Source organism: Epinephelus lanceolatus, chromosome 21 (genome assembly GCF_041903045.1).
Source record: "Epinephelus lanceolatus isolate andai-2023 chromosome 21, ASM4190304v1, whole genome shotgun sequence".
In the NCBI taxonomy this organism is placed as follows: Eukaryota; Metazoa; Chordata; class Actinopteri; order Perciformes; family Serranidae; genus Epinephelus; species Epinephelus lanceolatus.
The window spans coordinates 16012279-16040197 of NC_135754.1; the positions used below are offsets into that span (position 1 = coordinate 16012279).

The following is a 27919-nucleotide window of genomic DNA, read 5'->3' on the forward strand; positions in this document are numbered from 1 at the left end:
ATAAAAACTATCATAGTATAATATGAAAAAAAAATGTCAGAGTATAGTATGGCAAAAAATATCATATTATGGTATGTCAGAAAAACTATCATAGTATAGTATGACCAAAAATGTCAGAGTATACTTTGACGAAAAACATCATAGTATAGTATGTCAAAAAATATCATAGTATAGTAAGACAAAAAATATCATACAATAGTCTGTCATAAAACATATCACAGTGTAATATGACAAAAAATATCTTAGTATAGTATGACAAAAATTATCATAGTATAGTATGGCAAAAAATATCATGGTATAGTATGACAACAAAAGTTAGAGTATAGTATAACATCAAAACATCATAGTATAGTATGACGAAAAATATTATAGTATAGTGTGTCATAAAAAATATCATAGTATAGTAAGACAAAAAAATATAGTATAGTATGACAAAAAATATCATACAATAGTATGTCATAAAACATATCACAATATAATATGACAAAAAATATCTTAGTATAGTAGGACAAAAATTTTCATAGTATAGTATGGCAAAAAATGTTAGAGTACAGTATAACATCAAAACATCATAGTATAGTATGATGAAAAATGATCATAGTATAGTATGATGAAAAACATTATAGTGTGTCATAAAAAATATCATAGTATAGTATGATGAAAAATATTATAGTATAGTATGTCATAAAAAATATCATAGTATAGTATGTTATAAAAACTATCATAGTATAGTATGACAAAAATATCATAGTATAGTATGTCATGAAAAATATCATAGTATAGTATGACAAAAAATATCATAGTATAGTATGTCATGAAAAATATCATAGAATAGTATGACAAAAAATGTCAGAGTATAGTATGACAAAAAATATCTTACTATAGTATGACAAAAATTCTCCTAGTATGTTATGACAAAAAATGTTAGTATAACATCAAAACATCATAGTATAGTATGACAAAAATTGTCATAGTATAGCATGACAAAAACATCATAGTATAGTATGTCATAAAAAATATCGTAGTATAGTATGACAAAAAATATCATATTATAGTATGACAAAAAATATCATAGCATTGTATGACAAAAAATATCATAGTATAGTATGACAAAAACATCATAGTATAGTATGTCATAAAAAATATCGTAGTATAGTATGACAAAAAATATCATATTATAGTATGACAAAAAATGTCAGAATATAGTAGGACAAAAAATAACATGGTATAGTATGACAAAAAATATCATAGTATAGCATGACAAAACATCATAGTATAGTATGTCTAGTATGTCATAAAAAATATTGTAGTATAGTATGACAAAAAATATCATATTATAGTATGACAAAAAATGTCAGAATATAGTAGGACAAAAAATAACATGATATAGTATGACAAAAAATATCATAGCATTGTATGACAAAAAATATCATAGTATAGTATGACAAAAAATGTCAGAGTATAGTATAACAAAAAATATCATAGTACAGTATGTCATAAAAAATATCATAGTATGACATAAAATATCAAAGTATAGTATGACAAAAAGTATCATAGTATAGTATCTCATTAAAAATATCATAGTATAGTTTGTCATAAACGTTATAGTATAGTATCACACAAAAAATGTCATAGTATAGTGTGTCATCAAAAATATCACAGTATAGTATGACAAAAACTATTATCGTACTTCATGTCATAAAAAGTCATAGAATAGTATGACAAAGATTATTATTGTATACTATGTCATAAAAAACGTGTAGTATTCTATGACACAAAAATTAAAAATAAAATAAAATTATTCTCTAGTATGACAAAAAATATCATAGTATTTCATAAAAAATGTCATCTTATTTAATTAACTTTTTGTAACAGCCCTTGCAGTTCATTTGCATTCTATAATATATTAATTAAAACATAGGCAACATAAATATTTAATGTCTTTATTGTAGAAATGCAGAGGATTCAACAAAAGAAAGAAACAAAATCAGATATTCAAAAATGCAATTAATGACTTTACAAACATTCATTAAATCATTTCTTCTCTAAACATTCAAATATTGCGAATAAATTACAAAACTGTAATGTTCTTTTGCATAGGCAAAAAATAATTTGACTTCAAGTGTATACAATAAATACACAAGACTAGATAAGGAGGCAGACCAAAAAGAAAAGCAAATTTGATCAGATGTACTGTACAGTACACAAAAACACTGATGTTCACATTGAGGTTGGTACTGTGCTCGTGACAGTTAGCCACCAGTGATGACTAGTCCTTTTGTTTGAGCTCCATTGTAGATTGGGACTTTTCAGACTTTTTTGATTTCCTGTACTTGTAGGCCAATAGGATGGTAGCCAACAGGAGGACCAAACCAATCACCAACAGGATCCACTGGCCAGCTACGGCAGCCCCGCCTTCCACATTCATACCCAGGAAGTCCACTTTGGATTTAACTTCATCTGCAGGACACACACATAAAATAAGTTAAACACTATGCCGGACTGATATCTCACTCACTCACAAACTCACTAAGTCACATGTAGCTTATCTAACAAGCTGCAGTTTTCCACAAAGCGATGATGCTATGTATATTTTCAGACCAGTTCTACACATGCCTACTTGTATGTATGTAAAATTAAATAATTAAGTAAATAAATAATAATAAAAACTATCAAAGTATGTCATAAAATATTAATAGTATAGTATATCATCAAAGATCTTGTAGTCTAAGGTGTCATACAGAATGTCATAAAAAAGTCTAGTATGACATACAAAGAAATCCTAACATAGTATGTCTGAAATATCATAGTATAATATGACATAACAATATTAGAGCATAGAATCACAAAAAAGAACACAGTATAATAAGAGTCACAGTATGATATGAAAAATATAGTATAGTATGTCATAAAAATATCATAGTGTAGTATGTCATAAAAATTTTGCAGCATTATATATCTTTAAAAAAGTCATAATACAATATGTCAGAAAAAAGTAGTAATATTGTATGTCAGAAAATATCATTGTGTAGTTTGAAAAGTTATAGTCTTGTTATATTTTAGTATGGCATAACACTAAAAATCTTGCAAAAAAAAAAAGTCATATATATATGAAATCACACAAATTTAATGAGCTTAAGTCAGCTATATATATATATGACTTTTTTTTTTTTTAATGAGCTGATTTCATGAGCCATTCACAGTTTCACTGTGCTGGCCGTGTGTACTTAGACTTGCATGGCTTAATCTTTGAGACAAGCATATGCTACTATATATATAAACTAAACATATGTATATACATATATATATATATATATATATATATGTTTAGTATGTCATAAAAAAAGTTGTAATATAGCATGACTTTTAAAATATCACACAAATGTCATACTATAATATGCCATAAAACATATAGTAGGGTATAGTAGTATAGTAGGAGACTACGCCACAAAAACAGTTATAATATAGTCATCGAAAAAGTTATAAATAGTACAACATGTCAAATGAAAAAAATCATAAAAAAGCCATAGAATATGTATGTCATTATAAAAATGCTTTAGGAAATGTCATTTAAATGTCATTTAAGTGAAATGTCACTGTATGCTGTAAAAGATTTCTCAACAGTGTCACCGAAAACGTCATAGTATAGAAGGCCATAAAAAGTGTCAGAGTAAAACATTAAAAGAAAGAAGAAGACAAAAAGAAAGAAAAATTACACAAGATGTTACACTTGTTACCTATAGATGGCACACACCAACATATCTAAACTGTAAACTTCCTTGCAGATATTCAAGATATTCTGGTGGTTTGTATCAATGTCGGTTTTGTTGTTGACACTGTTATTGCAAATAACCTCCACAAAATATCTGTCTCCAGATTTCTGTGTTGGAATCAGTGCCACATAATAATAATAACCAGAAGGTGAAACACAGTGTAACTTACTGTCTCTTGACACAGTGTCGTCTGAGGACACAAAGTCACTTGATTTTACCTCCGATACATATTCTTCCCACACTCATTCATTACTCATTTTGAATCTTGATCTGTGCGCAACAGCTGTGTTTTCTTTTTCCCACCATCCCTTCCTAACTCTCTCTTTCACTCTGATGCTAAGAATCTCATCAATCTCATATGTACACATCCTTTCAGCAGGATCTCATCAGTAAAACAAGAGGAGCAGGAGATTGATTTCACCGTAAGCCACGGCAGAGGAGAAAAACAAAATTAACTCCTCTATGTGAAGACATTGAGAGGATTTTTTTTTTCTGGGAAGGAGTTCAAAAATATTTGGCTTGGGGATTGGAAATCTTATTTAACACAAAGGGAATGGGCCTACAGGCGTGAGCTTTTATTCATATTTCTGTGGAAGTATCAAAGTATGTGTCTGCATGAATGTGTTGGACGTACTTGAAGGTTTCCAGTCGTACTCCGGCCACCCGCGAACATCATTGTTCTTGTTGTTCTCTTTCTCCAGCCATTCAATGAGAGGTTTGAAATACTCCATGAGAGGCTGGGCACTCATCTTGGGCTCGCCGGTGATCATGGTCATAGCCTCGGGCCAGGGCTTACTGAAGCCCAGCTTCATCACATCACTGCAAACGACAACAGGTCAGAGAGGTCAGAGGAGATGAGGATCAGTGGCAAGAGAGTGTAGCAGAGATGATTACACATGTCGTTAAGCATGCTTTCACCAGCTGCCTGCACTGATACTTTCATATCAGTGCCACAATCATGTCTGTTCTCTATGGCAGTGGTTCTAAACCAGGGGTGCAGGGTCTCCCAGGGGTCCTTGAGGGAGCTCCAAGGAGTTCCCAAAAATAGAGAATGGTATATTCTCCCTATTTAATTGACTGTAGAAGTGAGCCCAGCATGAGTAAGAGTCATAAACGTGACTATTCTGATCATTGGTTTCACTTCCTCCACAGTTATGTCTTCAACTGTAGTTGACAACTACAGAATTCTGGTCTTAATCATATTTAATAACCAAAATCTTTTCAGATGGAGGTCCCTGAAGCAAAATATTATCAAATGATGGTCCATGACCTAATGTCTAGGGCAACAAATTAAGGGGTTCTTGACACCAAAAAGGTTGAGAGCCCTGTGTAAATGTCTATAAAAATTCATTTTCTAATGTGAAGAAACATGAAATATTACTTCACTTTTATTTACACTGAGGTTTTTCATGTCACAAATGCACCATGGGATATGGATGATATTCTTTTGTAGGAACACTATTAATGGTATTATAGTATATCTACATCATATATATTCATTGAAACCTGTTAAAGACTCTGGGAATTAATTGAGCGAGACCCCTTTTTTAATAATGCCAATCATGGAAAAAGACAGTCAATAAGCAAACTGAAAATAAAATAAAGGCAATCAATATGCAAACCAGTTAAAATATAAATTAAAATATAGGATAATAAACATGCTATGAAGTAGGTGTATAGTTAAAGGGGAGCTATGCCCATTTTCAGAATTCATACATGTTATTTCCATGGTCAAAGAAATCCCAAAAACATTAGCAAACATGAACAACTCTCTCTAAATTCCAAAAGCTAGAGTGGTAAAACTCAAATTTGTGATGTCATCAAGTATAAAGTCTGGAGCTGCTCCTTAGACAATGGATAGGGAACGATGTGGTCACCCAGAGGAATGTTCTGAGTATAAAGGTACATTTTCTGTTTCAGAGCTGAGAACACTACACTAGAATAAAGCTCATTTGGGTATACAAAGAAGAAAAACATTGTGTGTCCACAAAATAGCAGCTCCAGACTTTATACTTGATGACATCATAAGTTGGAGACTTCCTTCACTGGTTTCTGGCTTTCAAAGAGAGTAGCTCACGTTCACAAAAATCGATTGAACTTTCCTAGACCATGGAAATAATATTTCTTAATTAAGGTGGTGGTTCCCTTTAAAAGCTTTTACAATCACACACAGTGTACGTGTGTATGTGTACTAACCCCAGCAGCTTCCCAGCTTCTTTAGACTTGTAGATATCGCAGGAATGTAGATTTCCCGTATGGTTGGCAGCATTACACAGAGCCTTGTGGAACTGAAACTGGATGATGAAGCTGACGAAGTACCTGGTTGAAGATCGTGAAACATGCTCTGTCATAGTTTGCTTTAATGCCAGCAGAATACAGGAAACACATGAAACAAACTGGCACTGTCATGTCACTTCTGTGTGATAGATTTTCTTTTTAGTCATGTGAGAAGTTGTGTTTATCTTATCTTTGCATAGTTCACTGTAGTGTGTTGAAGCTGTTATCATTTTATCTGTGCTTAATTATCAGGCGCCCTGTTTGTTCTGCCGTGCAAGAAAACTTTACCTTACGTATGGCACGTTAGCAGGGATGTGGAACTTTGCACCTGGGTCGAAGTCATCCTCAGTACGGGTTACTGGTGGACACAGTCCCTGGTACTTCATTCTGCAATGTAGAGAAGTCTTATCTAGTTTTTATTTGAGTAAATATTTTACAAAAGCATCAATCTACAACTTACTAATTAACTTAATGACTATTTTTTATTATTTACAGATGATAAATATTGCACTCTGTAACTGTAAAAACAATGGTGAACTTTACCTGAGGTTCCACCACTCTTTATTGTACTCAGATGATGGGATGCGACCGTCAAACACCTTCCACCTCCACTGATCCATCAGGTAGCCAAAAGGTAGGAAGGCAATCTTGTCAAGCGCCATGCTCATCAGGAAGTTGATCTCACTCTCTAGAGGAGGGCACAAAAACATCAAAATCATGAGCTGTGTTATAACATCGCATGCTTTTACAGAACGATACAGTGTTCCTGGTCATGGTCTCACCGAAGTTGTTTTCAACTTTGTCCAGGAGGCCGATGCTCTGCAGATGTTTGGGCGTGGACACGGACAGGGCTAGCACATCGCCGATGGCCTCGTGGAAGCCGGGGTTGGCTCCATCGCGGAAGGACACAGGTTGGTCTTTGTACTGAAGGAAGTACTGGACGTGGCCCATCTCATGGTGCACTGTGATCAGGTCATCCATGGTCACAACAGTGCACTGTTTGATCCTGGAGACACAAACAAGGCCATCATTACAGCAAAAAACACTTTCATGCACCTGATGAAATTATTACAATTTGCTTCAATAGCAGTCTTACTTTTATTAGACCTCATGTGATACTACTGGCACATAAACTCGAGATAAAAAAAGATGTCTTAAACACCATCAGTTAGGTTCTGAAGAAACACAAACCTGAAGTCTTTTCGGTTATAGAAGTCCCACGCAGAGGCATGGCACACCACCTGGCGTCCATCAGACGGCTTCTCCAGCATGGACTTGTCCCAGAACTCTTGTGGCATTGGCAGCAGACCCAGAGATGTGAAGAATTTGTCTGATTCCTGGAACATTTTGATGGGGTTCCAGCCCTGAGCAGGAGAAGAGGAGTATTAGTAAAGATGTGGATGAAAGTCTGCGTATATATAAACAGTGTTAAAGGCAATGAGATACTCAATACTTGAAAAAAAGCAACAGCTACTTTTAGAGAAGAGATGATGGCAGAGAATGTAAATAAAGGATACGAAGTATGATATCCTTGAAAATATGTGTACAGTATATTGATGTATAATTCATTCACCTGTGCCACCATAGCAGGAGTGGCATCAACCTGTGTAGCATGCGGGTAGGGAATGACCAAATCCATAATGCCGGACCACGTTTGCGCCCACATGTTGCCTGAAAGGACAGAAGACAGTACTTGTATATTGTATTTTTTCTAAGTCATGGGGCAAGTCACCCTCTGCTCCGCTGGCATTAAACCAAGTGGGATTTGCGGCTGTGAGTCCAATCCCTAACCGTGTGGAACTGTCACATGTAATCTCACGCTTGACACCTCTGAAAGCAAATTAAATCCTGCCTAAATCCAAATGCATCTACAGCCAATGACAGAATATCAATGGGGTATGCTTCCACACAAAAGGAGAGCTTGGGCTAGAGCGTTAGGATCCTTTAAATTCCAAAGTGAAATACTGACTGAAGTGTGGTTTTGGCCTGTGACCTTAGCCTTAACCCCAGCAAGCCTGGTGATATCTGAAGGCAGAGTAAAGCCACAGATATTGTACTCACACAAAGTGCAGCTGCATGAAAGTCAGTCCCAAACTTCCATCTTGTTACTTACCCAGCAAATGAGCAGGAATGGGTCCCTTCAGGTTGATGTACTTGGAGCCATACTTTTTATACAGAGCCCTGCGCACATAGGCATGCACATTCAAGTAGAGTGGCTCCAGCTCCTTCCACAGAGCCTCCAGGTCTTGCTCAAAGGTAGGGGTTTCATACAGGGAGCGCCAGAAAGCCCCATTGTCAGAGTGACCTACAGATGATACCAGGGATAAAAACATCACTGAGATGCAGGTGGAGTTTTATGCAAAAAAAAAAAAAAAAGATACAGAGAGTTAGATGAGATTATATCACTGTCATGTCTATATGGTCAATAGGAAACCATCATAATCAGCAAATTAGCTTAGCTTATCACAAAGACTGGAAAACTAGCCAAACTACACCTGCCTACCAGCAAGAGGGGCCACACTCCAACCTTGTCTCAAAATGCATTCGTGCCACTCAAAGCCTGGAGTTTTTAGTAACATCTACAATCTTTTCCTTACGCTAATCAAGTAGTTTTGTTGCCCAAACCTAACTGCCAGCTCCCTCTGCGTCAAGATACGATGCAAAAGGCTAATTGGTGAGCTTTAGCAGTTATGGTAGGCAGATTTTGTTACTGTTGGACAGAGCCAGACAAGCTGTTTCAGCCTGTTTCCAGTCTTTGTCCTGAGCTAAGCTGACTGCCTGGTCACAGCAGTTTCATATTTACCGCACAGACATGAACATGGTATCATTCTTCTCATCTGACTCTTGCTAAGAAAGCAAAGAAACCCATTTTCCAAAATGTCAACTCTGTCGAGCCAAGACGTTACAAATCAGCCGATGAAATTGTGTCAAAAAAGGTTCTCAAAATTCTCAAACTGCTCTCCAGGGCCCACCTTCTTGTATTTTTTAAGCAGGAGAGATCAGTGAGAATAAAAAAATACTCTTTAAGGTCATACCATTGAGTCTGGCAGCTGTGTTGGCCAGTTCAACATATCTCTTGTAATCAGAGCGAAGCACTTTGCCAGCAGCATCTCTCCATCCTTTCCAGGCAAACAACAGTTCGTCATAATCCCTGGACTCTGCCATGATCTTCTGGAGATCTGAAACACAACACATTCTTTTGTTTCTCTAACCTTACCCTTGAACAGTATACAGTTCAATGCAGCAGAACATTGTCTGACTTTTTGTGAAATACTTAAGGGCCACGGTGATAGTTATTGCACCTGTTAATGTTATCACATCATCTTTTATAGTACAGGATGTCTACATTTAACCCTTATGTTTAATTCTTTCTAAGGCATTTTCAAGATATTCTTAAAACAAATTTAAGACAGATTTTTGGATGGATCATATTTTCTTTTTTCAAGCTTTGCAGGTAAGTATATATGTGGTTCCGTGTAGAGGTAGGTTTTATAAAGAAATATGGTTATTAGAGTGAGTTAGGTTGATCTACATTTTGCCAACAGCTAAGTGCAAGTATAAAGTAAAAAGACAGTATTAGGTCCTGTGATTTTTAATGATTTTTAAGGCCTCATAGGTGTTAAATTGAATTTAAGTCATTTTAAGAATTTTGAAGGACCTGCAGACACCCTGTAATAGCAAATAATTACATGTATCAATTACCAATGTGTAGACAATAATTTGCCATTAACTATCTGGTAAGTATTGAGCAGTTCCTCCACTGTTTTCTCTATGCTACATTTGCTTAATTATTTATTTTATTTATATGTTTCATGTTCAGTTAGTCTTACCTGGATCCAGCGGATGGCACTGCCCATTTTCTCTGCACACCTCAGCCACACTGTACTTGGTCTCCATGTTGGATAGGAGAGTGTTGTACTGAAAAGGTAAAGGCATCCATAAAGCATTACATCCCACTGAAACCATCAGCAGTTATCTGGATTTGATATTATATGGTGACTATAAGATGAACAAGAGCAGTGGTTCCCAACTGGTGGGTCGTGGTCCAAACGTGGGTCACGGATCCATTCTGAATGGACCACAAGTGACTCACGAACGTGTCAAGTTTGTAAAAAACACACATATTTTTAAGTAGAGGGGTTAACAGACAGCTACTTGATAGAGACAGCAAACTAGCTTGATGACTTGTCCAAATGCAAGTATGACGCTTAATGTATTAAACTGTGTGGACCTTGAAGTAATGACTAAGGAGAAATCTAGACCATGTGGCTGGACCAGTTGGGAAACACTGTGCAAGAGAATCACTGAAAAATATTTTACTTCATATATCAACAATGGCTACAGTTACTACTTGTTTTTGACTGTTTGAGTTGGCTGATACTTGTTTGACATAGTATGTACGCAATTGTGCACAGCTCCCAGAGCTCTGTGTGTGGTCCATAAAGAGCCTTCCCTTCCTTTCACCACAACACTACAGTTTACAAAAAGTATGACACACAGGCAAAGAAATCCATGGTGGCTGGCTCTTGCTAAATTGCTCCCAACAGGTTTAAAAACAGTATTTGTCCATCTTGTGCCCACAGTGTATTTGTGACTCTTTTGAAATGTGGTCATTCCACCACAATTATATTGGACTGACTGTTTCATCCCAACAGGCAACACAAAGGGAAGGTTTTTAATTATTAGGGCAAAAGAGCCAAAGTTGATCCCAAAGGCGCTTTAGTCTAAAAATGAATAAGAAAGATAGATGGCACTGAAGGTCTTGCAAAGGAGGGAATGAAGGAGTTACCTCCCGTTCAGCTCAATTTACTTAATTAGCTTTCTGCCTGTAATGACTGTTACAAGAAACACATCTTAGTTTTCTGTATGTTTATGTCTTATTATTGTCAGGGAAGAACAACTTCCAACTATTTGTGTTTACAGTGCAGCTCTCTCTTGAATGAATATTTGTAAAAGATCTCCACACCTCTTCCAGTTGTGCCGTGGGCAGCGCAGCCCTCTCAATGTCGCTGAGTTTTTTTATGATACGTTTGACAGAACCGTCCTGGAAGTCAGTGGTGTCGTATTGACGGGCCTTCTGTCCATACTTCAGGGTGTGGGCTGACATCTTCAGGTTCTTCTCAAGCTAGAGAGGAATAATGAATACTCTTTAATTTACCTAGTTTTACATTATGTCACAATGGGTGCAGGGTGACTTGGTGGATGAATGGAAAGGTTTAAAATGCACAGATAAGGTAATTCGATTAATGCATACAGTACAGGGCTGATTAGTGACTCACTGGCTCAATCAATTATTGATTCGTTGACACATTTTTTGATTAAGCAATCATTTTATTGATTCCCTGACTTAATGCACAAAATCAAAAGTCCTTCACATTTGACTGATGGCGGATGATGCTTGAACAATGTTAAGGGGATCTCAGTAGAGTCGCTCTGTCAGAGGGTCTCACCATCGCCTGCTTGTTGGCTTCGTTGATGTCGGTGTTGTACTTCCAGGAAGCCTCAGTGTAGGCGTTCCACACTACCTCAGCTGTGCTGTTGTACTCCTCTAGAAATTTCTTTGCATCGAGCTCATCTGTGTTCTTGTCTGGGTAAAGAAGAAGGCACAAGTCTGCTGAAACACTGTAAATTAAAATCCATGTAATCAAGTCTGAAAAATACTATCACATTTAGGCTAAATTATGATGTGTGAGCTATGATTATGATGTGTACACACCGGGGGCTTTTCTTTTTTCTTTTTAGGCGTTTCAGAAAACTGTACTTTTCTGTTTGTGTGCATGCATGCAGAGAAAATCCTGGAACAGACTGCGAGACATTTTACCAAGGCTAAAGAAACAGTTTGCGCCACTGCACCACATCGAATCAATCCTGCACAGCCAACACTTTTTTGTTACATTTTAGAGAAGAAAAAAAATATGATGTCTTCACTTTCATACATGCTGATTTATTTAGAGTGCAGGCACAGCTCTTGTATTACCTTATTTCCTTCCTGATTCTCTTATTATGTTATTGTTTACCTTTCATTTTGAGGATATATCTTACCAATATCCTCAGGGTAGCCCTCAGGGATGGGTGGGACCCAGTCGAAGTCAGGCCATCCCAGTGTCTCTCCTTTATTTTGCTCTCCCAGCCACTTAATAATGGGATCAAAGTATCTCATCAGTGAGCTAGCATCCAACCTGTTAATCCCTATAGCCTCCTGGAGCACATCTGGCCAAGGTTTGGAAGAGCCAGCCTCTAGAATTTGCCTGAAGGGGGTAGAATGAAATTGTATTATACCTTCACTGCTTCCGTTAATCCATTATTCATGTTCTGTGTGATAACCTAGGAGAGACTCAATCAGATCACGTACTTTAAAATGCCCCCTGCTTCTTTGGACCTGTAGATATCGCATGTGTGCAAGGGACCCATTTGGTTGGCTGCCGCACAGAGTTTTTCATGAAGCTGGAACTGCAGGATGAAACTGACAAAATACCTGCAGTGGAAAGACGCTGTGTCATTAAAAGTAAAAAAAACAAGTATATAGAATACAATTGTACAGAACTAAAAAAAAAAGGGGCCCCTAACTGTCAATGGTAAGACTGTTGTAAGCATATGTTTCAGCAACCACTACACAAAATGTGTTTATCTGTGGGAAGAGTGCGGGGATCTATTGGCAGACACTGATATAATACAATATTATAAACTATGTTTTCAGATTAGTGTTTAATCACCTGAAACTAGGAACAGCTGTGTTTCATGAGCTTAAAATGAGCCCTTCATATCTAAATAGACAAGCAAGTTCTCTTCCACTGAGTATGCCATGTTGTACCACCATGTTTCTACAGTAGCCCAGAATGGACAAACTAAATACTGGCTCTAGAGAGGAGCTTTTGTATTTTTAGCAGTAAACTCCAGGGCTGAAAAACGAATTCAACATGGAAGTGCCAAAAATAGTGGCTAGCATTACAGTTAGCTCCACTCTCTTGTCCAAATAATGTCACTTTTGGCTCAGCAAATTCAAGATAGCGATAGCTTAAATGCCGAACTTGAGGCTTAAAGACAGGTGACTTCATAATGGCCACATCCCTTAATTTTATACAGTTTATGGTTTTTTATGTTACATGAGGGCCACCGTAGGTTCTTCTACATGCTTGGAAAGGGAGGAGTAAAGGAAGGAGTATGTAGTTGGTTGCAATCTGCACTGCTAGATGCCACTAAATCCTACACACTGCTCCTTTAGTAAGTGTTTTGGGTTTTCTTTTTGGACTACTTGTCAATCCCCACATTGTTGAAAAAAACAGCTGGGCTTTTCTTTTAGAAGCTTCCTGCCATTGTGCAGTTATTGCATCGTTTGAAACCACACTAAAGTGCCAGTAACTGAGTTCAGATTACAGCACACAATACCTTCATTCCCAGATCACCAGCCATTCTTGCATGTTCATTCACTTTACCTCATTCACATATTTCCCTGGTGCCCTCATATATGTGTGCAGATACGTAGTTAAACATACACACACTTGGTTTGATTGTGCATAACAAGGCCCCAATTTAACAAATGTAAAACTTTAAAGCTGTGATATCTTTGTGACAAGCCTGTATGTGTGAAGTTAATCAGACCACTAGGAAAACACAAAATACATGTCATAAAAACATCAGCAGCCCAAGCTGATTGTCGTCATCTCTTCTGTGTGTGAACTATTACACAGTGGTGTGGCTGGATGCTACCTGATGTATGGCGTGTTTCCAGGAATGTGGTATTTTGCCCCAGGATCAAAGTAATCCTCTGTACGCCTGGTAGGTGGGCAGATGCCTTGATATTTTGTCCTTTAAAATAAAATGAGAGAATGATTTAGAACACACTCACACACTGGTTACATAACTAAGACATGACTTCTGGGAAATTATTCAGCCTAATTTTTTTTTTTTCCCCCTTACTCGTTAAATTTCATGTATCCATTGAGTGTCAGCTGGGCATGTGTGCTCTTTTTCCAGCAACACCTCACTTTACACACACACACACACACACACACACACACACACACTTGGCATAATTGCCAGCCAGTACAACTGCAGTCTTCCACTGTTACTACGGAGCTGCTTGATTTAATATGTTGAGGCTGGAATTTGCTCCGTCTCACCAGGTGTAAACGTTATGCAATATTAGTCATTAACTGAATGTTAAAGTGCCTATAACTATTTTTCCCCCATGAATAATAATGCAAGCAATGTGACAATATGAAAGAGGTTGCTCATAGTGATAAAGCTACAGAGAATCTGTATCTGCAGCTCCCCTTAGGTTTACTGAGCTTTGCAGTGAGTTTCAGCTCATTAGCTGTCCAAGCTGCAACTTTACTGTTTTGGTTCACTCTCACAGCTCTCATGCTGTCATTTTTGGTTGCAGAAGGCAGCTGTTTTCCACAAAAAAAGCAATAAAAGCCCGTTGTACACTACCTGCTCAGCACTAAATGTCCGACAGACACAGAGCCTGTTTATACCTGGTATTAGCTTTTATCTTGAGTGATCCAATCACATATGAACAGTGCTAAATGCAAGTGTAAATGACCACCAAGACGCATTTTGATTCAATCACTCAAGCTGCTTGCAGAAGTAGTTTGGGACATATTTGACCACAGATCTTTTGTAGTGTAAACCTTAATGTGTCCCTGACAAGGACTACACCAATACTGCAGGAAGTGTTGGTTATTTTGATGACAGATTGTTGAGGCTCTGTAACTTGCCCATTTTACGACAAGTTGGACGTAGTGAAGTGTTGCGTGACCGTCAATAATTTTGCCAAATAAAAGGGGATGTGTTGTATCATGCAAAGCCCCCAAGAACAGCACCGGGCTTTAAAGCCAATTGAATATAAGTTTAAGTTAAGTTAAGTTTATTTCCTTTATTAATCCCCCTGAGGAGAAATTCAATGTTTTCACTCTTGCTTGTCAATTACACACAGGTCTGAAAGACACACACATGCACAAATATGACCTGTCAGAGTGAGGGGGCTGCCCTTGGTGAGGCGCCCTGAGCGGTTGGGGGGTTCGGTGCCTTGCTCAAGGGCACCTCGGCAGTGCCCAAGAGGTGAACTGGCAACTCTCCACCCACCAGTCCACGCTCCATATTTTGGTCCGGACGGGGACTCGAACAGTCGACCCTCTGGTTCCCAACCCAAGTCCCTATGGACTGAGCTACTGCCGCTGGTAGTGGTCAAAAGAGGAATTACACTGTCTGGGTCTGTCACATGATGCCATGGGGCCCAAAAAGACTATCTCCCATAGACTTATATTGGGAAAGAGATGTCTGTAAATCAGTGGATACATTTTTTTGAGCATCATAATCCCTGTGAAATGACTTGTTTCACTATTGCAATTTGATCCACTCGGTCTGATAACACAACAAAAGTCTAGAAAGACTGCATGATTAAATAATTTATTCTCATTCAAATTAGGGGAGCCCTAAACTGGAAGTTTGCAGTCTGGCCAGTAGATATTAGCTTCTTGGCCACACTCAGCTGGACTGTAAGTCTTTAGTGTGCTTGCTGTTTGGGCTCCACAATATGGAAGATTCGGGTAATGTCATACCGTGGAAATAGAGCGTTTTTGGTTTCATGCGCCACTGAGCAGCTTTCATATGAATGAACAGGGGCCACCTCCAACGATGTATCCAGGTTCCTTAATACATCTATGAATTCAATCTATGACTACATCTCCAGTTGTACTGACCCAACTGCTAATGTGACTAGCGAGCATACTAGCAAGCAGCTAGCGAGAGTGCGGACCTAATAACTGGCAGAAACACAGGCAGTAACACAATCTGAACACAAGTGGTCAGGTGGAGACACAAGCAAGACACAGGTGTGAATGGCAATGTGTCCTCGACTGTCCACTTGCGTTCAGATCAATGAAATGTGTGCTAATACTAAGTATAAACATCTCACAGTTAGAGACCACCTGGTGAACATAGTGGAGCTTTATGCAGCTACAGAGCCAGATATCAGGAGGAGGTAGAGACCAAAAACAGAGCTAAAAGAGAGGTGTCAGATGGCCAAAAACACAAATGTTTTTAATATAAACTGCTGGATGTGTAAATAAGCAAATCTTTACTAACAAGTTTCTTAACTTTAAAGGTGATGACATGTCAGTGTTGCGTTCACAACTTGTTATGCTGCCACGAAGTGGCCAAAAAAAGCTAGCTTAGCATAAAGACTGTCAACATGTAATGGCAGACAGTAGCTTAATATGAGAGTGGTATCAATCTTCTCCTCTCACTATTAGCAAGTGAATAATCACAGTTCCCAAAAGTCAAGCTATTCTTTTAACGTGAAATATCATGCAAGGAAGATAACGCCTGTGCATAAAAGCCAACCTGAGGTGCCACCAGTCAGCGTTGTACCGCTCTGGAGGTGTGTTTCCACTGAACACACCCCATCTCCACTGGTCGATGAGGTAGCCAAAAGGAAGGAAGGCTATCTTCTCCAGAGCCATCTTTAACAGGTAGTTGATATCAGTTTCTGGAGAAACACAATGCAGAAATACATTTAAAAAAAAGAAGAAAACATCTAAGAATTAATTTCATTATTAAAGGTTCTGTTTGTAACTTTCAGAAAATCCTTGTTATTAGTGACCCCTTTCTTTGAGGCCCTTAAATGAATTGCAGTCAACATACTGCATGCTTTGCGGTAGCCTACTCCTGCTGTGAGCAAGCACCTGGGCATGACAAACAATAGACTGAGCATGATTGACCATTAACATGTTGGGCTGGAAATTAGCTAGCTAGCTAGCACAGCCCATAGACCCTTTGCCTCACTCCCTGCTGCTAGAACATGCACGACTTCTTAGGGACATCAGTGGACAGAAGCTTAGACCTTAGCTGCTGTAACAACTCATAGCAGGCTGGGATCAGACCCCTGGCGCTCACTCTTGTTATGGCTAAATTCAAGTTGCTACATGGCGCCAAGTAAGGGTCTGTCTCCACCGGGCCACCGCTACAACATATATTTAATGGAAACATCATGTGTGGACTCTGTGTTGTGGTGGGTGCAGATCGATTGTTGACGTTAGCTACTGTTGGAGCTGTTGCAGAACTTAAGAGAGACAGTTCAAGGAAAAATGTGACCTTTACATAGAAGTTAGTCAATAGGCTGATTGAGGCAACTGAGAAAGTTGGCGAAAATGTAAATTATGTTACATTACAACCTGTTCACCCATTGTAATAAAAAAACAATTGATACAGGTAAAAACTTACACACAGAACCTTTAAATGTTAGTAATTAATCCACATCTGTCCTATGGGTGGGTATTTCACTGGCTTTGATATTATCTATTTCTGCCGTAGTTTCTTTACCATAGTCAGAAGTCACAGTATCCAGCAGTTTAATGGTATGCAGATGTTTCGGTGTGGAAACAGAGAGAGACAAAACATCGCCGATAGCCTCGTGAAAACCAGGGTTGGCTCCGCGACGATAGCCCACAGGCTGGTCCTTGTACTGCAGGTAATACTGGACGTGCCCCATCTCATGGTGTACAGTAAAGAGCTGCTCCATCGTTACTGTGGTGCACTGCTTGATCCTAAAGAGTATGAATTTCCTTGTATTATCAAGTTTATCAACAAGATGAGCAATAAAACTGGCAATAAATTAAGTGTAGCTATGACTCTTCTAACGACACTCATTAATTTTACCTGAAGTCTTTGCGGTTGTAAAAGTCCCAAGCAGATGCATGGCACACCACCTCTCGACCTTCAGGCTTCACCAGCATGGATCCTTCCCAGAACTCATCAGGCATCTTCTCTAGACCCAGAGATGTGAAGAATTCCTCGGCTACATGAAACATGTGCGTAGCATTATAGCCCTGTGGAGAGGAAACAATCAAGGACAATACTATCAAACAAAACTATAATCAGAGTCTAAAAGCTGAGAATTTATGAGATTTGTCATTTGAGGTCATTGTCTACAAGACCAACAGAATTTTTTTTTTTTTTTTTTTTTTTTTTACTTAAATACATCCCAGTAGCACAAAATCCTTCCCCCATACTTACTTGTTTGACCATTTCATCAGTTACATCCAAGTTGGGCTTGTTAGGAAATGGGATCATCATACCATAAATATTGTTCCAGGTCTGAGCCCACATGTTTCCTGAGATTGAGAAAGTAAACATACTTAAGCAACAATTCTGACTTGAGTCAGAGGCACTGGGAAATACCTCATTCACAGTGATGTGATAAGCACACAAAATGACTTGCCGTGATGTGTCAGCAGCTTAATAGTGCATTGTTCCTGCCATGTACGATTACATCTTTGAAGATTTTCCAAGCTTTTATGAAATAATGACTGTTTATGTTAGGGACTGTCTGAAAACTATTAAAGCAGTGACAAAATATGTGGCAAAACCCCTACACCCTTTCAGCTGTGGATGATTTATTTATACTCACCAAACCAACCAACTAAAAAGATTTAATATGAGATTCAAAGAGATTCAGAACTGGATTCAGATTCCAGAACGCCAGTCCTAATCACTGTATATGACAGGATAACTTTTATGATATGTTTAACTTAAAGTGATAGTTCTGATTTTTTAAAGTGGGGCTGTTAGAGGTACTTACATAGTTAGTGTAATACCTAGAGTAGATTGGCGGTCGGCACGCCCCCACTTTGGTGAAGCAGGCAGGAGCACCACCACAGAAGCTATGCAATGTGGACAGGGGCCGCACCAAAACACATTTGAGCCACCTAAAAAATCTTTATCAGTGTAAATGTATTTAGCATATTTTCATTGCGTTATCTTGCCATCAGTCAGCCCTTTTCGACAGGTAACTGAAGCCCTTGTATCCATCTATGCTGTAAATCCACCAGACTCCTTTGGAAAAATCATTAATTTTACCTCACAGAACACATAAGTTTATTGTTTACTGTTGCCTCAATAGGTTAGTTTTTTGATTGTGTTATTGTGAGACTTTGGTGAATCTGAACTAAGCCTTAAAAACATCAAAATCACACAATAACAAACCAAACACTTGAGGCAGCCATAGAGTACTAACTCCCATGTTCTGCCAGGTAAAATTACAGTTTTTGTCAAAGGAGTCTGGTGGCTTTAAAGAGAGTGATATAACAGTTTTTGGTTCCCCCATGGAAAAGGCTGTCTGACAATAAGATAAACCAGTGAAAATATTCTATATAACATGCACTGAAATTGATTTTTTTCAGGTCGACTTTTTTAGGCGGGCATTACTCCCACCTTAGTCTCTAAACGTAAATCTGAACAGTCCTTTTTATTAGTCATATTTCTGTTGCAGTTAATAGGCTGAATGCAGAATAAATTAAGGGTGACTTTGAGCTATGGAAACATGGTGCACTCATCAGAGAGATAATGAAGTGAAAAAAATGATCCTTAACACTAATCAATTTAATATAAAAATGTTCAGTTGTACCTAGCAGGTGGGCAGGGATGGGTCCTTTAAGGTTGATGTACTTGGGACCGTACTGTTTGTAGAGCTGGCGGCGTACAAAGGCGTGCAGGTGCTTGTAGAGGGGTTCAATGGTCCTGTAAAGGTCCTCTATAACCTGCTCAAAGTTCTCAGTCTCATACCAAGAACGCCAGTCAGCTCCAGTGTCGGCAAACCCTAAACAGGACAAAATGGTAATGTTTTTTCAGTCCTCTCTTTCTTCAGATGTTCTACTTCTTTATTCTGCTTGTTCTTTTTTTTTTTTTTTTTTTTTTTTTACGTCATTCTCAGTAAATTAAATACTTCTCTGTAACACTGTGAAACTTCTCGCCAGTTCTCACCATCAGCTCGGGAGGCTTTGTTACTGAGCTCCACAAACTTGGGGTAGTAGTCCCTGAGAGGTTTGCCTGATGCATTGTGCCAGCCCTCCCACACGTACAGCAGCCTCTTGTAGCTCCTGGAGTTGGCCATGATATCTGTGAGCTCTGCAGAATGAAAAAAAAAAAAGAATAGAAAGGGAGGATGGCCTAATCTGGCGCACGGACAAAACAATGTATGATCTAAAAACAAAAGCTGCAAGACTTTCCTAAAACAGTCAAGATATATTGGTGTTTAGATGACTCCATGCTCTCCCAGCAGGAAAATGCCATAGCAGACACATTATCCAACAAATTACTTTTGAGTTATGACAACTCCATGATATTCTGAGCATCATATAAAACAACATTTATCTTCAAATGCCAGAAATAGGAAATGAAGGTGAAAAAAAGGAGAAAGTTGAAGACTGCAAAGGATGGTTGTAATGGTGGAAACAGTGATTGTTGACAGTCTGTTTGTTATTGTAATGACTCCATGTAAGAACTTTGAATAACCCTGTTCCACCTTAGATATTTTCCAAGACTAAGAAACCAGTTATCATTATTGGGACTGCACTTTAATAACAGTCAATTAGCTCATTTATATTATAAGTAATAGTTCTACGTCGAAATAATTGTTTTTGTTGTACTGTGTGTGTTGGCAAGCACTTTCTCACAATTAATTTTAGCATTTGCCAACTAAACACAAAGCTATTGTTCACAGTACATGCCAGCAGCGTTAAAAGCTACTGACATGATGTTTCTATAGCTTTTCACTCAACACTCATGGGCACTTCCATAACACTTCCTCTCTGAAGTCATTTTGCCCATCCTGTTACTTTTCCAGGAGAAGATAAGATCTTAACCACTTACAACTGTTTTCTTTTTAGACCTCCCCTCCACATTGTTGTGCATTTCATAATCCTCAACATGGCTCTGATCCTGTTTCTTTCAAATAACTCCACAACATCTGCACCATATAATATGCATTTTGAGGCTCAAACTGAGTGGTTATTCTGTATTTACTCACCAGGTTCCAGGCTCCAGCTCACATTTGGTGATGGATGCACCTTGGCTGTTGAATAAATATTGTCCATGGTGCTGAGAATTGTGTTGTACTGCAGACAGGAAAAAGGGATTTGAAGTCAGTCTTTGATGTTCAAAAAAAAGTCAGCGCTGATACAGTGACAAAGACAATTTACTACAAGGACTCACAGTAAATTCCTCATTATAAAATATGAAACAGAAACGCACCTCCTCTCGTTCTTTCTCCGGCAGGTTGGCAGCTCCCAGTAACATAATCTTTTCCATCAGTTTCCGTTCATAAGGGTCGGGGAGTGTTGCGGCAAGATTACCAGAGAAGACCTGCTTGGCCTTTAACCCCCATGCTGAGGAGAAGGCTTGCTCTACGAGGGATGCATTGACCTAAAGACAAGAGGAAGTAAATGATAAAAATATATTGAATTTCTTCATATCTGCATTTACTCAGAAACAACAATGTAAAATTCAAAGGCCTTTCAAGAGGCAAAAGATTAGTCACTTAGCTTCTTTATGTCTTAGAGCATGTCTTTATGAACAAGCAAGGGCCACAGTGATGAGTGTTATTTTCCTGATTAGTCACTTATTATTGACATGTATCAGGTGTAGAAAGTGGGCGGCAATGAGACTATATTGGGACGTGGTGGACACCTTTGTTGAGTGGTGTGGGAGGAATCACCTGCAGTGTGGCCAAGATAAAGGAGGAAGTGACGATGGACATGAAGAGAGCTGAGGCCTTGTTCAGACTACCAGCCAAAATCAGTTTTTTGGCATATCCAAATGGTATCTACATTGATTTTAGAAAGTGTGGACCATAGATAGAAACCCATATAAAATAATGGATGTAGCCACCATGACGTCACAAACTGGACTTTTGGACTTACATTTTGAAGCCTCTTTTTTTTGTCACCATCTTAAATTTTTGGAGCCAAAGGTGACCATATTAGATGAGAGGGTGGATATAACCCTACCACTAGCTGCTAGCTTAGTTATTTTTCGCTGTAAAGCAGGGCATTCTAACATGGAGGTCTATGGGGATTAACTCGTTCCTTGAGCCACCCTCAAGTGGCCATTCAAGGAACTGCACTTTTTGGCACCTCCTTGTTGGCTTAGGTCTGAACGGTAAACACAGCACTGCTGTTTCCGTTTAGACACTCTGGTTGCTCAAGTAGGATTTAAAAGTGTCTTTTGTGTAACTCACAGACAACAACAAGGAGTGACAGAGGCACTGAGCCAAATGTACAGCAGCCTCTTCTGCTGGCTTTCAAACATGGAAGTATAAGAAATGGTCCATCATTTTGCCCTTAAACCAAGCATGGTGTCAAGTCACAGTGCAGAACTCCTCTGTTGATTGTTTTGAGGGCAAAATAACTGACTTTCATTTCTCATGCTGTCACACTGGAAAGCATTGCCACCAGCATAGCTATGAAGTTGCTGACACCTACGGTGTTATGACAATAACCCCGATAAGTTAGTGATGTCTGAACATGCAAATCTGATCCGATCACTTGCAAATAACACTGCAGCCAGTCTGTCTAAAAGACATTTAAGAAGCAAATCTGATTTGCCTGCAGTCTAAGCATAGCCTTTGATACTAAAAACAGAACTGATAATTTGTATATTAGTTTGTCGATAGTTTGTCATTACACACACTGTCTTTTGCACTATTGAAAACTATTGGATGGATTGTCATGATTTAAGCTGTGTTTAGAGGATAATTTACAGATTTGTGTGATCCCCTGACTTTTCCTCTAGCTTGAAATGCAATACAGTGCAGGTATTCATGACCTTTGTGAACTTTGGTCATCCCCTTCTAATCTCAAGCTATCATTAGGTTAAACTTTCAATTTGTCGATTACTTTGGTTTACCTGTCTAAAAGCTTGGTTTTCTTTACAGTGACCATTAGCCGCTAGCTTGGCTGCACACTTCTACTGTCCAACTCCTATACCTACAACATGTCTCCATCCGCTGCTTGATGTATCCCTTGACAGCTGCACTGACACATCTTCACTTTGGGACTGATAAAGTGCTCTATATGTCTATTAGGAGCAAGGACAGAACAGCAAAACAACCCCTAACTCAAGGACAATATTTCTGAAAAATGCCTTTGTCACATGTTCATATATGGCCTCACTGAATCTCAGGAGCTTTTCTTTATGGCAATGTCAGAGGTCATGGACATACGTGTTCTCTGTATATCATGACAGTGCTTGGAGAATGGATGGAGTCAAGGCTGCTGTGGAATATTGCATGGATTATATATATGTATCGCAATGATTTGCTCCAGTTCAAAATGATGAATGGTGCATTGTTACAGCACTATGTGTCTTAAATGCTGCACCATTTGACATTCTATTTGCCTACGCAAAAATGTTGTTTCTCTCTTTGTCATGTTAAAGTTAAGAAATCCCACTGTAAAGTCAGATAGCTTGGTCAGCCCTTGGGAAAATAAGAAATACCTGCACAGCACACACTAATGCTGAGGTAACCACATCCTGATAATACTGCCCGAACAGTGGCTTCATTCCAGTAATGTTTTCATTGAAGCTGTCCTTATCTGTCTCTTTCTCACAGCCTTCACTAAAATAACAGGCTGCAGGAGGGACAACTGGTGACAGTGAGTTGAAGTATTAACTCTGACCTTTGTGCTCTTCCTCTCAATCTCTGTCTTTTTTCTCTATCATTTTTTCCAGCCTGCCTGCACCCTCCCAGATAATCACATTCTAAACCAAAGAAACACAATAAAGATAAGCCTTTTTTTTGCTGATTTTCTTTCCCTAAAGGCCTCTGTTATACAAGCTGCAATTTAATGTTGTAATTGTAACGAGGCTACAGTTAGTTACTCATTTATCCTTTAAAGGTTCAGCCTGTAGGATTTAGAGGGATATATTGGCAGAAATGGAATATAAGTATAAATAAGAATCATTGTGTTTTTGTTACCTTAGAATGAGCCATATATATCTACATCAGGAGCGGGTCCTTGTCTATGGAGATCACCATGTTGCACCGCCATGTTTCTACAGTAGCCCAGAATGGACAAACCAAACATTGGTAGCCCCTCCATGTTAAGCCTACTGGAAAATGCTTTATTCAGTGTTTTTACCAGTTTAAATGATCGGATCTATATTGTTTTGGAGAGGAAGAGAGCTCTGCGGATAATCTGGCTCCCAGTGAAAACCTCCTAAACAATGAACATTGAAAGAATTCTAACTAGGAGAAGTTACAGCTAGTTGCAATCTGCAATTCTGACCACAAGATGCCTTATGTCCCCCAATCTTAAACACTGGAGCTTTAAAGACATAACCTATATGTGTACAAAAGATAACTGGACTAGAAGGCAAAACTGAGTTTCTTTCTTTCTTATTCTTTTATTAACTTTTAAGGTTAAATACTCAGGTCAAGAGTTATTAACGGATATTCGTATCTGAAATACTTGAATTCTTAAAGAAAAATATTTTTCTTGGCTGACAAAATGTTTCTAAAATGGATTTCAAAATCAGACTCTTCACCTGGAGCTAGTTTTCAAACTTCACAGTCAAGTCACACGACAAAAGCTGGCAGCGTGCAGTGCAATGAGCCTCTGGCCTGACATTTGATGGCAGCAAGGAATTTCATTCTGGGGTTCAAAGGACATTGGCCATTGATATCCACTGTCATCGATTTTTTATTCAGCATGATTAGAAGCTTGTGAGCTGATCCTCATTCTGTCTGATCTTCTACATGTGTAGCGCAAGCCTCATTTGCACTGTGTGTGTGTGTGTGTGTGTGTGTGTGTGTGTGTGTGTGTGTGTGCTCATATTTGCTACATAGTGAGGACCAAAACATCTTTTTAACCAACAGAGTGAGGACATTTTTGGAAAGTGAGGACATTTTGGCTGGTCCTCACTTCTTCAAAGGCCTGATTGGGGGTTTAGACTTGGTTTTAGGGTTCAGGTTACAGTTAGGTTTAGGTTAGGATTAAGGTAAGGGTTGGGGCAAGGCATTTAGTTGTGATGGTTAAGGTCAGGGATGGACTAAGGAATGTATTGTGTCAGTGAGGGTCCTCACATCTGTAGAAGTACAAGAATGTGTGTGTGCATCTGCATGTTTTCTTTGTGTGCGTGAGCAGACTGTAAATGATGTAACTCAATTTGACACTTTATTCTAATAATTTTAATGTACTGTAATAGATTTACAGTGCAGCCTGAGTGGAATGCCAACACTAGAACATTTCTCTGTTTGGCTGAATTGCCACGCTCACCCCCTCCCTGGCTGCCAGATCAGATGGAGCTCAGCTCTCTGATCCACTTTGATCCCATCTTTGAACTGTCCGTGCTCGCACATGGCAACTACAATCCCACTCATCTTTCACCTTACATCCCTGGACACATTCTCGAGAGCAGAACACATTCTGCAGCTTGACCCTGTTGACACTGGTGTGGTGGGGGCTCCGCATTTACACCTGTTCAGTGTGTGTGAGGAGACCATAGCCTGGATAGTGTACTGAAATCCTGTTGTGACAGCTGTCCAAGCACATGCAGATTAAAAAATCCAGGGGCTTTGCCTTGAGTGTGTCAGTTGGACAATTTGCTTTCACAGCTTTGAATGTGACAGCTCGTATTGTTCACACAAAGCCATGAATACGGTTGTATTGACTCTTGTGCCCAAAGCCAAGTAAACACTCTTTCACACCTCTACAGTTTCATTGCAATCTCCTGCCTCGCTGTACTCTTCTCCCACTTTATTGCTGGTATCCTCTCTCCCTAATCTACAACATTTATGCAAATGTTTCTCAGGCATATGTTGAGGTGAAACTGTAAAACCATTCCAGTCTGCAATTAATGTAATGTCTCATAGCTTGCCTCTAAAAAAACAATTTTGAGATCCCTGCAAAGGTGTTAGTATTTCACTGACTGCAAATATTGCCACCTTGGACCATAAAGACTATTAGTGTGTGTAAAATTGCATCCTGTAGTCAGTATGTCCATGTGGGGGAAGTGCATCGAGCAGACTATATCATAAAACAGACAGTTAAACAAACGAATAGCCAACATAATGACACACAAGACCCTTTAGAAATGTATTCAAAACTTGAAGACGTTGGCACCGCAGGCATTCAGATCTGTTTTGTATTTCGAGTAACACACAAGCTGAGTTGGCTGCGCTGGGAGGAAACTGAGCATGTCATTCTGGAGAGAGATGAATAGGGGTGATCTCCAAATCATGCAGGGCTCAGCTCCACAGAAACCCTTAACCATGCATGCATTCATGGTGACATGGTGCCAGTGCTGGCAAGAACTGATCAACTTCATGCCAGTGTGAGAGAGAGGTTCAGCTAACACATCATCCTGTAAGCTCAAGACTCCAGGAGTTGTCGTACCTGAAGCTGGGAGTTGTGATCCGTGATGTTGGTGTTGTAGTTCCAGCTGGCGGAAACGCTGTGGAACAACACCTCCTCAGCAGTGTCGTTGTAGTTGCTGATGAACCTTTGTGCATCTCCTGTGGTGTTCAGATATTCCCCTGGCATCCAGCTTCCTGGCAGAGCCCCAGAGAGTCCCAAGACCACCAGCAGCAGCAGCAGCACTGACCACAGAAACCTGTCCACGCCAGTGCCCATGGCTAACCTCCACCAAAGTAAGAGTGGAGGAGAAAAGTGTAAAGTGATAGAGTTGAAAGGAAGAGCTAAAAATACTCTTGCTCCAGTGAAGTGAGAGTACACCTTCCCCCTGGAGCTGTTGTCTCATCCACTTCTTCACTGCTCCCTTCTCAGCCTCCCAGCCTGGCTGCTGGTGAAATGCACAGAAGCCAAAGAGAGCTTCTTTTTAAGTGTCAGTGTAACCCAGCCCACACTTCTCTGCAGCCTTCCCTCTCACTACTTTACAGCACTGGACACATTTTCCCTCCAGTTCCCTTCCTTACCACTACCTTTCCTCCCTTCCTTCTTTTTCTGATTACCCACCAGGATTTGGACGGTTGGCAGTATCTTTGATCACATCCAAGTTTCTATAACAGTACAAGATGAGAGATAAGATATGACACACCGGTGCAGTGTGCCTGTCTGACTGTCTGCCTGTAGAGTGGCGGATCCTCAAAACCAGCACTAGAGTGCCTGGGAGGGACTCCACATACTTTGCTCTCAGTTCCCTCCTTCAGCTTAGTGACAACAGAGGGAGGGGGAGTTATAAAGACAGGGGGGATGAAAGAGAGAGGGGACAGGGGAATGAAACAGGAGGGGGGTGACAGGATTGAAGGCTGACGGTTGAAAGGGCTGTAAGAGATTAGCAGAAAAAGTGAGATAGAGGCACAAAACAGTAAAGGAGGCTCACCTTGAGATGTGTCCTTTTTAGAGGGTGTTAGACAACACAGCTTTCTCTGAAAACCTGTATCAAGTTATTACAAATGGAAACTGTATTTTACAATTTGACACTGATTCCCCATTAGCTATCAGAATTTCTGCAATAACCACCAAAAAGAGACAGCACAGACAGTTGACAGCTCTTTTTTTAAGAACGAGGTAGTTCACAGCTGTCAAGCACTGCAGGGATTTTCAAGTCGTCTCCATTCTTGGCAGCTTTATAGTAAAATCCAAAGTGTGTAGTCCCACTGTACTCTAGTATGTAATAAGCCTGGCTGTTGCACATCAACTGTCAGTGCAAGTAGTGCAGCTTATATCAGTCACTGTGTGACAGTGTATTAGCACTAGAGTATTCATGAGGTATATATTCCACAGCGCCTTCAATTTTCTCCACTTGAGGGAAAAAGAAACAGTTGTGCACTTTTTGCCATAATCACTAAGTAAACAAACCAAATTCAATCTCAAATTGAGCTGTTACACGATCTCATCCTACTGGAATCCTCCGGGAGAGCAGTTTGGACCAGGTTATTTTACACAGAGGGTCAGTGCAGATTTAATGACGGAATAGTAACTACACTGGACTGTTTATGAAGCACATTGTGAAGGGTTAAGAGGAAAACACAAGGAACACATTTGCAAAACTGCTTTCACCCATTTTTGGGGGCAGTGGAAATAAACTGAAAACATAAAAAAACACAGGTGTATAGTGAACTTTTG

The 27919-nt window shown here is 39.2% G+C and overlaps 1 protein-coding gene across 1 annotated transcript; it reads right to left on the minus strand.

Moving 5' to 3' along the window:
• Positions 1-1931: 1931 nt before the first annotated feature.
• On the minus strand, positions 1932-26904 carry ace (angiotensin I converting enzyme (peptidyl-dipeptidase A) 1). Its single transcript, XM_033612223.2, has 25 exons — positions 26228-26904; positions 21084-21254; positions 20860-20947; positions 19815-19958; positions 19459-19650; positions 18069-18166; positions 17712-17881; positions 17376-17599; positions 16398-16542; positions 13758-13856; positions 12403-12525; positions 12093-12298; positions 11501-11637; positions 11017-11175; positions 9881-9968; positions 9086-9229; positions 8164-8355; positions 7624-7721; positions 7242-7414; positions 6833-7056; positions 6594-6738; positions 6339-6437; positions 5970-6092; positions 4408-4592; positions 1932-2460 (listed from the first exon to the last, which is right to left on the minus strand). The coding sequence occupies exons 1-25, from the start codon at positions 26462-26464 to the stop codon at positions 2270-2272; spliced, it is 3855 nt and encodes a 1284-aa protein (XP_033468114.1). The 5' UTR covers positions 26465-26904; the 3' UTR covers positions 1932-2269.
• Positions 26905-27919: the final 1015 nt, after the last annotated feature.